We start from the raw sequence: 16,122 nt of genomic DNA, 5'->3' as shown, positions 1-16,122 counted from the left end.
TTAAAGTTGTCAATTGTCATAACAAATTAGAAGGGTGTGACCTTTGTGGTCCCACAACATATATTTATGATCGAATCAATGTATTCTCTTCATCAAAAACATGTACTCCTACTAGTTTTTTTATCATCGTTATCTTCATGTGAAGTTCAAATGCTTGATAGAATTGAGAATTTATAACCAAAGAAGAGTTTTAAACAAGATCCGAATATTAATTATAATATCATAAATTTCAATTTAAATTAAATTGATACATTTCAATTTAAATTAAATTGAACAAATGAGCAACTAACATGATCCATGGGGAAGGTAAAGAAATCGACTAACCTACTACACATTACACATAATTAATTCTCAACTATTACATTAATTAATTAATACAGCAGCAGTGGGTTAGTGTAGAAGCTTATCCACATTTGCTTTATTCCCATTACCAACTGCAAATGCTCTTGTATACAGACCACTCCCACTTAGCTAATTAGCAGAATGTCTGCTGAATCTGCTCGGCCAACTCTTCTGCACTCAATTGGCACTGAATCCCAATCTAACATTTAAACAAAAGACACAATATATGATGAGATTAAAATGCGCACTAGATGTGTAATAAATCAAACAGTAAGCAGTAGGTGGAGAAGTTATTCATTAACGTCCAAAAATAAAACAAGAGTATCTTGTTGTTTTCAATGGAGAAAGGTTGTTTTCAAGAGAAACACAAATATGGCCCAGCTTACCATTCATCAATACAAAAAAGTGGAGTAATCATATGTCCTTGTAGTATGTTTTTTTACTTCTAATGATTAAGATACATGTATGCAAGGGTAGATAGCTAGCTATATGCTATAGCTAATCCTCACCTATATATATTATTAGGTCATCACAAACACTATAATAATAAGCACAGTTGAAGTTCAGTTTTCCAATTTGTTAATTTTTTTAATTCTTTCGTATTTCATCTAATTTGAAATTCTATTTATAACTATATTAATATACCATTTAATTAAAAAAATATGATTTTCATTAAAATAAAAAATTTACATGATTATATAATAAATGCTTCAAAATTTCAAGAATAAAAAGAGACTAATTGTTTAGGAAGGAAAACAAAGATTAATATACTAAACCACAAGAAAAATTAAAAGAACGAAATTTAATAAAAATGAAAATAAACAAAAGAGAAAAGAACGAAAATGTTTTAAAAGAAAAGAATGAATTCACTTTCTATTTCATGAGATTTTTCCATTTAAAAAAATAATAGTAATAAAAATGGCTCGAATGAAGCCTAGCCACCCAATCACGAGTGGCGTGTACGCTGAGGAGGAGAAAGCGAATGTAGTGTGGGCTAGTGCAAAAGCATTACAATGCGTGTTACACGTTGTGTAACTCGCCTTGACTGTGATGTGTTGCGCATAGTATAATATGTGTGCGCACTCTGTGTAAAATGTTTACACACTATTGTTGATGCACTTATTGACGCTCCATCTGTCTGTCATTTAAATACACGTTTTGACAAGCCACATGTTTTAAGAAATTATTCGACTTTTTAAATAAAATAAGTAAAAATGTAACTAGAATGTGAGTCTCATTTTTATATTGTAGTACATTTTTATAGTAAAATGTAAGTTGAATGAGTTAATTGTAAGTGTGAGTTACTAAAGATAGAAAAAGGTAAATATGACTTTAAATGACAGACTATCTGAAATGGCAAATCGTGTCAGGTTTTGGCAAACGGAGTGAGTATTTTTCTTTCCCTTTTTACTAAGTTACATGTAAAAAAAAATACACAAACGAAATTAAATAACAAGAATAAAAATTGGAAATGGAAGTTTTTGTTACCTTAATGGTGAAAGAATTGAGCATCGTTTCGTCAACGGTACTGATGCTGACGTGTAGGATTTCAAGGGCAAGTTGTTGAAGAGCTGAAATGATCTTGAGCACTTGGCCGGGGAGGCGGTGCGACACCGTTTTGAGGAGCAGATTAGGGCCGGAAAACTTGACCTCGACTTGAGCTACGGGCGATTTGGAGGTGGCGACGAGCTCATTGACCGCGTCGTTAATGGAAGAGGAAGTGGAAGAATTGCAAGGAGAAGGATCCACGGGGCTCGGAAGAGGCTGCATCCAGGGTTTGTAAGGGCTGCTCGGCTGCGGAGTCCTCGGACTCAATGGCGGCAGGCGCGGGCTCAGAGGCGAAGGCCTCGGGCTCGACACTATCCTCGGGCTCAGGACTTCGTTGTAAGCCGCTTTCCGTTGCTTCTTGGCTTCCAGCGACTGCAGCACCTGTTGCAGCTCGTTTATGTAATCCACCACTCCGCCTATTATCGACGCTTGGTCACCCTAAGCAAATTGCAATTACGATATTAGACAATCAACTTTAAAGTCTACGGAGAAAAAAAGAAGAAGAAGAGCCCTCCCTACTACGCTTACTCTTTTAACATAGAAACAAGGCATGAGAGAGCGGAGCACGGAGAGATGATCGTTCATTTGCTTCCGGCGGTTTCTCTCCACGGTGATGTGCGACTTGTTCTGTCCTTCCTCCACCGAAGCGGCGCTCGTGCTGCTCAGCTTCTGGCGCTTGCACGCCTGAGAAGCGGAGGCATCCTCGGCGAGATGAGACTTTTTAAGAGTGGCAGCGCCGCTCATCGCGAGCGAGTTTTGGAACTCGAAGGGTGATGTCGTCAGATTGTTGTAGTCGGAGGCGTTATCCCATGCTTCGAGAACGCTGAAGATGTCGTCGGAGGTCGAGAAATTCGTGGTTTCCTCGAAAAGTCCGGATAATGTTTCAGCATCCATCGATTTCAACAATAAAATCGGCAGAGAAATTAGTTTGAAAAGGGAAATGGGTGAGATATAATCTAAGCTAAAGAGTCAAATTGGGAGGAGTAGAAAGGGACGGAACATCACCATCAAATAGTACTAGTATGTGTATTGCGTTTATTTGAGGAGGAAACGTTAGGGGAAAAGGGCGAAGAGAGAGTGACAGAATGATAAATTGCAGAGCCGTTAGAGAGAGAGGGAATTGATATATAGTCTTCAATCCATTTAGGTTAGATTAGGTAATTAGGTTAAAGGCAGAGAAAACCGTGTGTCTGTGTCAGCCTCATATATGTATAAATGACAGTGTACGTATTTACTGTCACTTGTAGGGAATGAGATCTCAGACTTGTTTTGCACGGCTATCTCATCATGTATGGAACAGTAGATCGTCTATTTCCAATTGTACATATACATGTATTTTGAGATAAATTATACTCCCTCCTCCGTCCCACAATAGTAGTTGCATTTGGTGTGTGCATGAGTTTTAAGAAATGTAAAGAATAACGGATTGGAAAAGTTAGTGGAATATATGGTCCACTTTTTTATCTTAATTTTATAATAGAATGTGAATAAAGTGAGTTAGTGGAATATATATTATGATAAAAGTGAAATGTGACTCTTATTGTGTAACAGACCGAAATGGTAAAATGTAACTCTTATTGTGAGACAGAGGGAATTGAGTAATTATTCAAACTAATTGAATCCTTAAGTAATTCTATTTGATCATCATGATGTATATCGATTGATGGTATAAACGACTAAGTTTTAGCTAAAACTTACTCCATATTGTTTGATTAATACTCCCTCCGTCCCACAATAATTGCCATTTTTATTGTGGGCACGTGTTTTAAGAAATGTAAAGAAAAGTTTGTTGGAAAAGTTAGTGGAATGTGGGACCCATATTTTTATATTGGTTTTATAATAAAATGTAAGTGAAGTGAGTTAGTGGAACGTGGAGACCTACTTACCATTTATAGTAAAATTGAAGTGTGATAGTTATTGTGCGACGAACCGAAATGGAAAATAATGACAATTATTTTGGGATGGAGGAAGTATGTCAAAAACTATATACAGTCTGCATACATTTTGCTAATTCTACTTTGCATGACTTCAATTCAATTAGTAGGAGTATTAGTTTTACTTGATTGTGAAGAAATATAGTGGCAATGCATCATGCATGTTAGATCACATGCATCTACGTCAACAGCATCTCATGTAAAAAGGCCAAATTAAAATCTCAAAACCAGGTCAAAAAGTAAGAAAATATGGGACTGAAATTAAAATAGGAGATTGGTAAGTTATTTAAGTAGAATCATTTTTGTCCATAAAAAGATAGGGTAACTGCTGGATCGGCTTTGGAATGTGACATTGCATATTGCAACATTTAGGATTGTCTGGCCCGACATATGTAGTGTTATATGAATAAGTTACAAAAAAACAAAATATAGAAGCCATATCTATCAATACGATATATATACACAGTGGATCCCACAGACATGAACAACTGAAGATGACGGATCGAATTTCAAGTTTTCAAAAACAGTAGTATAACTATAATCATATACTAGTAAATGGATATATATACACAATACCATAACAGCATTAGACATTTAGAGTCATTAAACTAATTTCCAAAATTCAAATTGCTTGCTATATATTGAAGGAGTGGAGAGATCATGAAATTCCGATCTGCAGCTATGGTTAAGTCTGAATCATTACATTAATGAATGACAAAAGCTTATTACTATTTGTCTCTACTATTGATATATTGCGAAAAGTAGCATGAAATATAATGAGGGTGTGCAATATTTGCAGAAGCCCATGTTTGTTTTACAACATTGGCATAGCGATCATATCAAATTTAAAGTTGAAATGTGAATGCAACTTGTACGTAGTAACTAAATTATTACTTACTTACTAGAGTAGTGGAGTATAAAATATTGAATTTATTTATGAGAAATAAGAGGATGTTAGGTAGTAATTAAATAGATGATGGGTGAGAATAGTAAATGAAAAATGTGAAGGAGTGTGCAAGTTGTGTCGGTTGAAGAAGCTGGGTGTAAATGCGCAGCCACAGAGACACACGACATCTCCGTGCCACCCGCATTTCTTCAATTAATTTCTGTCTTTATTTGAGCGAGCTAGGTAGGCAGATCAGATCCATTAATTTGCATGGGAGGAGTGCGTCTTGAATCAACCACTTCGATCGACTACCGCATTTACTTCGCTTCCCACAACTTCATCACTCATTGCCCGCCCTTATATACTAACTCCCCCCAAAAAACTAACTAACTAGTTTTAACCATTTTGCCATCCATCAAAATAAAATCAATTTCTAGATTTTAAACAATTCAATATTATTCCCTCCGTCCATTAATAAACGTTCCATTTTGTCACCAATACAAGTCTCATTTACCTTTTTACCATTTTTGGTAATGAATTCCACCTTCCGCTAACTTTATCCCACTTACATTTCATTATAAAACTAATACTACTTCATTCGTCCCACTCAAATGATTGACTGTTTTTCAACACGTGTTTGAGAAACATGATAATAAATAATTAAAGTGGAGAAAAGTAAAGTAAGTAAGAAAATAATGTAGAAATGACGCTCTTCTGTATTATTCTCTCTCTTACTCCTCTTTAACTATGTATTATCATCTTCACAAAACAACGGCCAAAAAGAAATCAATCGCTTAAGCTGGGACGGGGGGAGTATATAAAAGTAGTACTCACTTTCCACTAATATTTTCTCACTCACTTTTTATTAAGTACTACATTTCATAAAACCTGTGCCCGGTGAAAGATGGCCTTATAATGATGGACGGGGAGAGTACTAGTAATGTGGACTCCACAATCCAATAACACTACTTCTACCACATTCTCCCTTTTTCTTTCTTACAATTTAGTCTATTGTTTTGGACGTAAGTAGTATATATATGTTAACTTTGGATTAACCTTAGTCGGATTAGTTAGATTGTGAAGTAATCGGCTAAAATTTTGTTAAATTTAAGAATGACACCAACCTTGGTTGATACAGATGGCCGAGATTTGCTTCCTCCCCTCTATTTATTTTCTGCTCCATTCGTCTCATTTTAAATAGAGTATTTTTTTATTCTTTACGAGATTTTATACTCCTTCTATCCCCAAAGAATATGCACTTTGGGAATGACACGAGTTTTAATGTATAATTGGTAAAGTAAGAGAGATGTAGAGAGAAAAAAATAATTATAGTATTATTTGTGGCGAATGAGTCTCACCTTATTGGAGAGAAAAGAATTTCCAACATTAGAAAATGCATATTCTTGTGGGACGTACTAAAAATGAAAGAGTGCATATTTTTGTAGTAAGGAAGGAGTATAATAATATTATTTTGTGAGTTAAATAGAGGAAGAATGGAGTAATAGAGAGGTAATGTTTCTATTTGAATACTCCCCATTGATTAAGTACCGTAGGTAGCCCAATGGCAGAAACCACTTTTTCTTGCCCAAGAACACGGTTCTAGTCTTACTGGTCCATTTTGATTTCTGAGAAAGTTAATTGGCGTCAATATCATCAAGCTATTTCAATTTTCATCGATACCCAATATTTTTTTTAATTTAATAATCCATCCGTTCCTAAAAATTTGTCCTATTTCATTTTTTACGATTTTTTATAATGGACTTCAATATCCCACTAACTCATTCATATTCACATTTTATCAAACTAATATATAAAAGTAGGACTTACATTCCACTTTTTCAACTCACTTTTCATTGCATTTCTTAAAATATGTGCCGGATCAAAGTGGGACAATATTTGAGGGACGGGGGAGCATTATTTTCATTGATATTTAATTTCATTATTTACATTATGTTTAATAAATTTGTTTCATAAATACACTAACTTCGACTTGCTCATTTCAATTTATTTTTGTTTTCATTCGTATACTGACTTCATTTATCTTTTCAATTTGATTTTGTTTTCTTTGATAAATATTCATATAGCTAAAATTCAAAAGAAATGAAATTTCTTTAATTTTTTTCTTCATTAATATTTGGTTTCAATACTTTGTCTTAAACAAATATTTATATTATGATTTTTCATACTTGTAAAATAAAATATTAAAATAAATTAAAATCTTAATACAGAATATATCCTCTATATTGGATAAATTCAATTTGAATTAATCCTTTTAGAATCTTGCATACATAAAAAAAATCTTAATATAGAATCTATCCTCTATAATGGATGAACTCAATTTGAATTAATCATTTTAGAATATGTCTTGCATGCATAAAATCAACTAACCATAATTAAAAAAATGAAGGTTTAATGAAAAAATGAAGATAAAGAATATAATTGAGAATACATAACAAAGAAAACAAAAAGAATTATTCGAATATTGAAGCTCTAACTTGTCAAAAAATCTTCGCGCCCCAACATTGAAAATCTTGGAACCGTCACTGATATTCCGTATGTCCGTCCCACTCCAAGTGAAGCATTTTTTTTACTACAAAGGATTTTATATGGTATTGTTTTGTGGGTAAATTGGAGAAAATAAAATATTAAAAGAGAGGGAAAAAACAGAGAGATATCACTATTTTAAGAAAGTGTCATTTAGAGTGGAATATCCTAAAAAAGAAAATATGTCATTTAGAGTTGGACGAAAAAAGTACATGATGGGGTGCGTACTAAACAAGCCCAACAGCAATGACGGCCCATCAGCCCAAAGCCCAAGGAAGAGTATGAGTCCGGCATGACTAAAGAGTTCAGTTCGGCACAACCAAAGAGTTCGGCCCCAGCCCACAGCTCGGTAAAACCCAACCAATCAAACTCTGCTCTCAGGTCGGCATCAAGCTCTACTCTCAGATCGGCAACCAAAGCAGTTCGGTCTCAGTATTCGACCGAACAAGGAGTTAGTGGACCCATACAGGATTTCCACAACTTCCAACACACCCACTACCACGTGGTGTCAACTCAGGCCACGATCGTAGGCCATGACCTACGCTACATGCAGGACCTCCATGACCTCCACGACATCCACAACCATCATTAGTGGTGATGCAAGCCACGATCTTAGTTCAATGTATAAATAGAACTTAGATCAGATAGAAAAAGGTTAAGCTCTCTAGAGATAAAACATCATATAGCAAGTCTGTGTTGTAAGCTGTAATCCCAGATCAAGCAATACAATCTTGCCCTCCCTTCTTCCCGTGGACGTAGATTTACTTCAGTAAATCGAACCACGTAAATCTCTGTGTCGTGATCTGTATTCTCTACCAGCATTTACTAACATCAGAAATTCGCGGATTCATCACTGGCGCCGTCTGTGGGAATCAGAGAACCAAATTTGTGATAAAGCGAATTTTTGACCCTTTTTCCACCCCAGAAAAATGCATACCAGATCACACACTACCCGTAATACCGTTCGTGAAAACCATGAGGAAGCTAGTCCAGCCCGCAGGTCCGGAAAACAGCCTCGGGAGACATCTACTTCCAGTTTTCACGATGAAGGAACAAGCCGCTCAAAAGGTCCACACACCGAGTCTTCCCAGCAGCCTGATTTGAATGAGGCTGTCAAGCTGTTCTTGGCTGAGAAGCAGGATGAGTTCTTAGCCTTCCTGCAAAAGAGCCAACAGCCGAAGACGAAAACGGTAGATTCTCCTTCCTCGTCCAGACATGAAAGTCACTACCGCAGTAGTACCGTGTCTTCCAGGAAGAAGAATCCTCAACCCCGACATGTTCCTGTTCCTCCTCGGTACCGGAATCACAGGAGACCTCGATCTCCTCCATACCGAAGAGATGTCGGGTTCGCCATGTACGGAGCATTGAAGACTCCGTTCTCGGACGATATCACCCGAACTCCCCTTCCACAGAACTACCGAACTCCGTCGATGACTTATGACGGGTTGGTGGATCCTCATGACTTCCTGGGACGCTATCAGTATAATATGGCGAACCAGGGTCTCAATGAGGTCCATATGTGCAAGCTGTTCCCCGAGCTGCTCATCGGGAACGCCAGAAGGTGGTTCGACAGCCTTCCTCAAGGCAGCATTAGATCCTACCGAGATCTAATGGATGCTTTCCACAGGAGGTTCTTTCAGAAAGCGGAAGCCCGGATTACTTCGGCTCAGCTGCTTTCCATACGTCAAGGTCGCGACGAAAAGATCAGCGACTTCCTGACGAGATTCCATAAGGAATGCCTACAAGTAGATAATCTCAATGATCTACTTGTCATTTCGGCATTCCAAAATGGAATCCTGCCCGGAGCTCTCTACAGAAAGCTCGTGGAATGCAGTCCGCAAACAGCTCAAGAGATGTGGGACATTGCGGACCAGTTTTCTCGTGCCGATGAGGCAGACCGTCGAAAACGGTCTTTAGACAGCTCATCTAGAGAAGACAAAAAGAAGCCCGATCATAGCGATCAGAGGCTTCCTCGCCGAACTCCTTCCCCACTAAAGGAGGGATAGCGGTCATCCGAGGTGATCAAAAAAGCAAGTGTTTGCAGATTGCGCCTAAAAGTGCCGAGCAATCAGATCGGCACCATCAAGCACAGCAATCACTGCTGCCGGAGTCAAAGGCAGGCGAAATGACCGAAGTCACACCGGCACTGAAGCCGAACTCGATGGTGTACGGCACTGAAGCCGTGATTCCGGTTTAGATCGGCATACCCAGTCCCCGAACTCAATTTCTCCTCAGAAATGAATGGTGACGGACTGAGAGCCGAACTAGATCTTGCCGAAGAAAGAAGAGAATTGGCCTGCATAAAAGCAGCCAAGTACAAGGAGCAAGTAGCCCGGTATTATAACCAAAGGGTGAAAAAGCTGCAATTTCAAGTGGGAGATCTCGTCTTGAGAAACAACGAAGTAAGCCGAGCAGAAAAGCTGGGCGAACTCGAACCCACATGGGAAGGTCCATATCGGGTGTCAGAAGTCCTCGGCAAAGGGTCTTACAAATTGACTCACGTGTCAGGAGCACAAGTACCCCTAACATGGTACGTTTCCAACCTCAAAAAGTTCCATTTGTAAGAGACAGTCCGGTCAGTCAGTCTTGAGTCCTGTTCGGTCAATGTGCTTTCTTTGGTTTGCTTGGTCTTTGTTTGTCTCTGTGCGTTTTGTCTGTCTATGTGCGTGTCGTCTCTTACAAATGTTACTGAGGTATCTTGTTCTTCGAAGGCTGATCCCCTTCTTAGAACATATACAAGCCAACGATTGTGAGTCAAAGCTTCTAAAGAGGATACAAGACCACAATTCAGCTTAAACAAGCAGTTCGTCTGAAACGAACTGCAATAAGCCAACGATTGTGAGTCCAAGCTTCTAAGGAGGATACAAGACCACAATTCAGCTTAACAAGCAGTCCGTCTGAAACGAACTGCAACAAGCCAACGACTGTGAGTCCAAGCTTCTCAGGAAGATACAAGACCACAATTCGGCTTAAGAAATGAGCACTTCGTCTGAAACGAACTGCAATAAGGGAAAGTCCGATCCACGCGATAAACCTCGCCGAATTAGGACGACCAAGTTCGGTCAAAGAAGTTTACCTCATAAGACCGAGGACGACCATGTCTAGTCAAAGAGGTTTACTGCATAAGACCACTTCGGTTAACTGGGAAAGTCCGATCCACGCGATAAAACTCGCCGAATTAGGACAAGGGAAAGTTCGATCCCGGCGACAAAAATCGCCAAATTAGAACACAAACCAAGTCCGGTCAAAGATGTTTATTTCATCAGACCAAAGACGAGTCCGGTCAAAGATGTTTATTTCATCAGACCAAAGACGAGTCCGGTCAAAGATGTTTATTTCATCAGACCAAAGACGAGTCCGGTCAAAGATGTTTATTTCATCAGACCAAAGACGAGTCCGGTCAAAGATGTTTATTTCATCAGACCAAGGACCAAGTCCGGTCAAAGAAGTTTACTTCATAAGACCAAGGACCAAGTCCTGTCAAAGAAGTTTACTTCATAAGACCGAGGACGAGTACGATGAAATTTTTTCGCTAAGCTGTAAATACAGTGTTAGAAGCGAAAACAAAATTTCATTTTTCAAATCTTGTTCGGCATACAACTCAGCTACCCTACAAAATGGCGTTACGCTATTACAAAGGACTATTCTACTGTCCAGGGTTGCTGAAGTTAAGCCACCTATCTGCAAAATCCTCTGGAAGCCGAGTTCGGTTGTTCCGAGCAGATGAAGAATAAGCAGGTCGACGAGATGCTATCCTCGACCCAACACCTCTTCCGCGAGCCCCAGAAGCTCTAACCCCTCGGCGATGAAGAGTCTCTGCAATAAGCATCTGCTGATCTTGCTCGCTCATAGTCACAACTCCTCGGCGACTTTCAGTCCGTCCCTGTCTTGACGATTCCGGTTGCTCCTGAGCCCGTTCTCGTCTTGACGTTTCCGGCTGTTCCGGAGTTCGTTGTTGACTTGGAGTAGGATTTTGAACAAGGGAACCAGAGGCTTGATCTGGAGTGCGAGCATCTGTTGGCGGGAAATGCCTAAGGAATCTCTCGATTGCGGGACGCCGGGAAAGAATGATGTCGTACCGAGAAGCCCAGCGCCGTAATGATTTCACAACTTGTTGGCAAGCCGAGCTCTCCAGCGCATTGTTCCTCCGGAGTACATGATATTCCTCCCACAGTTCGTCAACTCGACTCTGAACATCTGATATGGTCACTCCCCCGCGCACACGGATGTAATCCTCGTACGCAGTCCTCTCAGCAATGGTCGTATTCAGCTCGGCCTCCAGATCCTTCTTATCGGACTCTAAGTCCTTATTATCGGCCTCCAGCTTCACTAAACGAGCCAGAAGCTCGTCATTCTTCGTCTGATCGGCTATAGCTCTTTTCTCAGCTTCGTCTAAAGCCGAAGAGTACAGCCGTTTCCAGTGAAGTATCTCCATCTCCTTGAGTACAAAGCAGCTATATTAGTTCGGCAGCTGTACCGAGCAGATAGTAAAATACAACAGGAATAAAGGCGAGTACGAAAAGCTATACGAAGACAAGTGTAGAGAATTTTTCATTCACAAGGAAAATTTTTTACACTAGGAGGGCTTCAAGGCCACTGTACAAGGAAGAAACTAGACTAAGAGAAGGGAGACGAAATCATACTCCGCCAGCTTCGTCTCCGGCTCCTTGGTCTGGTTCAGCTTCTTTCTCCTGAGCTACCTCAGCCTCGGCCTCGCATCCTGCCGGCCTCGCCTCCGCCTCCTGATCGGCTTCCTTCTCCGGATGCCCGGCCCGCTCGACTTCGGCCTCCCGCTCCAGCGGCTCGGCCTCACCCTCTCCGTTGTAAGTCGAAGCGGGTGAAACGGGTCCCACGGAGGCAAAGATAGCCTCCAGGTTCTCGTCCCGATCAGCTCGACAACTCCGGACTCGGTCTGCAGAAAGCAGGACCGAGGATGAAGCGAGCTCCTCAAGGAGTGGCAGATTCTGAAGCCGAGCTGCTATCTCTCGGCTGTACAGAGGCAGCACGACGTCGGCCCCCTGCTCGCCCTTATCGGTAATTAGCCTTACCAGACTACCGACAAAGGCCGAGAACTGGCCGCTCAAAAAGAGTTTCTCCGTGTAAACACGGAGAGCCTCCCCCTGGGCAGCCACGGCGGCAGCCTCCTTCTGAGCTTCCCGGTGCTTCGTCTGCTCTTGCAGGATGATGAGCTGGTTTTTGGCTGACCGGGCTTCATCCTGAGCCGAGATCCTAGCAGCTCGGGCCCTCTCAAATTTGGCCTCAGCCTGTTCGGCCACACTACGAGCAAGATGCAACTTCTTCTGCATCTCCTCGTAGTCGTGGGATGCTTTGGAGAGCTCCACGGAGACGAGCTTGGCTCTCTGAAGATGAACAAGGAAAAAACTCAACAGAATGGCCATCAAAAAATGTGGAAAAGAAGCCAAGTCAGAAAGCTTACCTCCACAAAATTCGTCGGCCATTGAAAAGGCTCAGGGACGTGTTCCGGGATGTCTGCAACCACCTCGGAGATGACCAGGTCTTTCCCCGGCACTCTTGGGGACTCATGAAATTTCCCCTTCCCTTTAGCCGAACACGACTCCGGCACTTTCGGGTCCGAAGAAGAGGTTTTTTGCCTCTTCGGATTCTTCTCGGCTTCAGACGCCGAGCGAGGGGCACTCTGCCTCTCCGGCTCCACAAGCTCGGAGGACTTTCGGATAGCCTTGTTCAGCATGTACACTGCCAAAAAGCAAGAAAGCAAGGTTAGTTTTCTTCGTTAAAGCAGTAGAGCATAAAGATAAAGAGAAATCCTCACCCTCGGCCTCTTCGTCCGAAGACGAGATGTCGAACACGACGTCGCCCTTGACGAGCTCAGACTCCGTGTATTGTTTCATAACTATGGGAATCTTGTTGAGCTCGCCATCGAGCTCGTCCAACGGTTCAGGCCGAGGATGACGGATAACGGACTTCGGCCCTCTCCAGGGAAAACTAGGAGCCGCGGTCCTATCATAATAGAAGAAGCGGTTTTGCCACTTCGGCCACTTCGTTTTACAAAAGGCCCTAAAGGGCTGTACAGGGATCAAGTAAAACCAAGACCCCTTCCTCTTAAATTGAAAGAATTTAAGGATCGCCTTCAAAGACAAATCCCTTCCTAACTTACGGAGTTCGGCGGCGAAGGCCGACAAGTGCCTCCAAGAGTTCGGAGTCACCTGGCCTAAAGGAAGCTGAAAAAAATCTAGTAAATCTATAAAGGCAGAAGGGAGGGGGAAACGAAGCCCGCATTCTAAGCAGGCCTCGTACACGGTGGCGTAACCCTCCGGCGGGGAGTCAGCCCTATGATCACCGTCAGGTACCACCGCCTTCCCCCCAGGAAAAAAGTATTTTTCGGGTAGGGATATCACAGTATCCTTACTCAAAATACTATGGAAATACTCTACGGTCTTCTCCCCGGACTCTTTCCGGCCGGAAGACCCCTTACCGCCTCTCCTACCGCTACCCGACTCCGAAGAAGAAGAAGAAGACATTTTTCTTACTTTTTGAAGGTGAAGAAAGTCTGAAGAAATTCTTGAAAGCGGAGAGAGAATTTTCGCAAAAAAGAGAGTGCAGAAGAAGCAGTCGCAAAAGTGCTTCAATGATGAAGAAAGGAGGTATTTATCAGATTCGGCGAAGATTTCAAAATCGTCGCACCGTTTCGAATCCCACCTTTTCAGGATTCAACGGCCGGATTTTACTGTCGCATTTAATGCAAGGCACGTCCCCTGACATCAGCCTCCCCCTTGCCTTTATCCAGAATGCCGAAGTGACTCACTTTGCCGAAGTGATTCACTTCGCCCTTCGGGGGGGGTAGTGATGGGGTGCGTACTAAACAAGCCCAACAGCAATGACGGCCCATCAGCCCAAAGCCCAAGGAAGAGTATGAGTCCGGCATGACTAAAGAGTTCAGTTCGGCACAACCAAAGAGTTCGGCCCCAGCCTACAGCTGACGGCCCATCAGCCCAAAGCCCAAGGAAGAGTATGAGTCCGGCATGACTAAAGAGTTCAGTTCGGCACAACCAAAGAGTTCGGCCCCAGCCCACAGCTCGGTAAAAGCCAACCAATCAAACTCTGCTCTCAGGTCGGCATCAAGCTCTACTCTCAGATCGGCAACCAAAGCAGTTCGGTCTCAGTATTCGACCGAACAAGGAGTTAGTGGACCCATACAGGATTTCCACAACTTCCAACACACCCACTACCACGTGGTGTCAACTCAGGCCACGATCGTAGGCCATGACCTACGCTACATGCAGGACCTCCATGACCTCCACGACATCCACAACCATCATTAGTGGTGATGCAAGCCACGATCTTAGTTCAATGTATAAATAGAACTTAGATCAGATAGAAAAAGGTTAAGCTCTCTAGAGATAAAACATCATATAGCAAGTCTGTGTTGTAAGCTGTAATCCCAGATCAAGCAATACAATCTTGCCCTCCCTTCTTCCCGTGGACGTAGATTTACTTCAGTAAATCGAACCACGTAAATCTCTGTGTCGTGATCTGTATTCTCTACCAGCATTTACTAACATCAGAAATTCGCGGATTCATCAGTACATAAGTAGTATACTAGTATTATTTAGAATGTGACATCTCAAAACGAAATACTATGTGTCATTTAGAGTGAAACTTTGAAAAATATTACTTCTTTTCCAATATTTTTTTGGTTATCAAATCTCAAATCCAACTCGTCTTCTTTGTCATCAATTCTCCCTTTATAATGCGTACGTATCTCAAAAATATGCACGGCGCTGCCCTAATCTCCAAGGAATCTTTATGGCTTTCAAATTTGAGTACATTATTCAAATTTAAATTTGAATTTGAATGTGAAGATAAACATAAAATCACACATTTCAAATTCAGCCATTCATAATACGTTAAAAAATATACTCTACTAATAAAACAAAAAATATGATAATTTGGAATCAGTTAAATACCCTCTTATTATCATTTATTCGATTGCTACAGAGAATATTTACAAACACATAAATTCTAAGTTAAAGTGTAGCATGGTATATTTATCCCAGCTTCTGTCAGGAAAAATAAATGGCAATCAATCCAACCTAACCCTCCTCGATGGAAGAATGATATAGAAATATGCGCTAGTAGTAACTTTTAAATATGTGGGACAAGATTGTTGTAGTAAATATATATGGCTGGGCCCATCCCTTCCCAAGCTCAATTCATTACTCACCATTAAAAGCAGACCCACAAAATGCATGATGCCCAGCATTAAACACTAACGAGTTTTACCACTTACCTACATTTGGTTTTACACGGCGCTGCTAGGTAAATCCACGGTCGGAGCAGGATTTCCGGGCGATCTCAGAGGCTATTGTGGGGCTCCACCTCCTTGATTGCTTAGATTTCCCTTGGCCCGCTTCTCTGTCACATCTCAATCCTACATTATAGTATTGCTACGGATGCAACTCCCCTGGTCCAATATGTTTGAACACAGATACGTATATTGGCTTGGCTGAAATTATGATGATCACATCTATGGTGGAACTAGTGTGTGCAACTTTCTTAGTTAGAGGGCTGTGCAAAGAACACATGTGATCTTACTCATTTTCTAAAATCAAACAATCACAATGCCAAATCGGTTTTCTTAGTAGTAATAACCAGTAATCGAAATCACGGAATCATTTCAAAGTTCTGGGGTGCACGATGCATGCATGCGGAATACAACTACAGAAAGCACAACCATAACATATCTTGCCTTGCACCAACAAGAGAGGGAAAAAAGAGAAATTTCGAGAATATTCTAAAACACTGTAGTTACTGACAGAAGACATCCACTTTCTATTCATCATGTGTGCGGATTACAAGTAAATAACAAATTTTGGCATCTTGGTTCTA

General features: G+C 41.1%; 1 protein-coding gene across 1 annotated transcript; it reads right to left on the bottom strand.

The window, feature by feature from the left end:
• Positions 1-254: 254 nt before the first annotated feature.
• Positions 255-2,967, bottom strand: LOC121799635 (transcription factor SPEECHLESS-like). The gene is made up of 3 exons (XM_042199060.1): positions 2,419-2,967; positions 1,831-2,328; positions 255-541 (listed from the first exon to the last, which is right to left on the bottom strand). Exons 1-3 carry the CDS (start codon positions 2,782-2,784, stop codon positions 476-478), a joined length of 930 nt encoding a protein of 309 aa, XP_042054994.1. The 5' UTR covers positions 2,785-2,967; the 3' UTR covers positions 255-475.
• Positions 2,968-16,122: the final 13,155 nt, after the last annotated feature.

This window comes from Salvia splendens, chromosome 4 (genome assembly GCF_004379255.2).
Source record: "Salvia splendens isolate huo1 chromosome 4, SspV2, whole genome shotgun sequence".
NCBI lineage: Eukaryota > Viridiplantae > Streptophyta > Magnoliopsida > Lamiales > Lamiaceae > Salvia > Salvia splendens.
This window is presented reverse-complemented; position numbering and strand designations above follow the sequence as displayed.

Bases quoted from the DNA above. Each gene is read 5' to 3' on its own strand.
- LOC121799635 (XM_042199060.1), bottom strand. From the start codon at position 2,784: ATGGATGCTGAAACATTATCCGGACTTTTCGAGGAAACCACGAATTTC. The intron at 2,329-2,418 runs GTAAGCGTAGTA...CAATTTGCTTAG, and splicing joins CTTGTTTCTATGTTAAAAGA to GGTGACCAAGCGTCGATAAT. The intron at 542-1,830 runs GTAACAAAAACT...TTTAAATGTTAG, and splicing joins TCAATTCTTTCACCATTAAG to ATTGGGATTCAGTGCCAATT.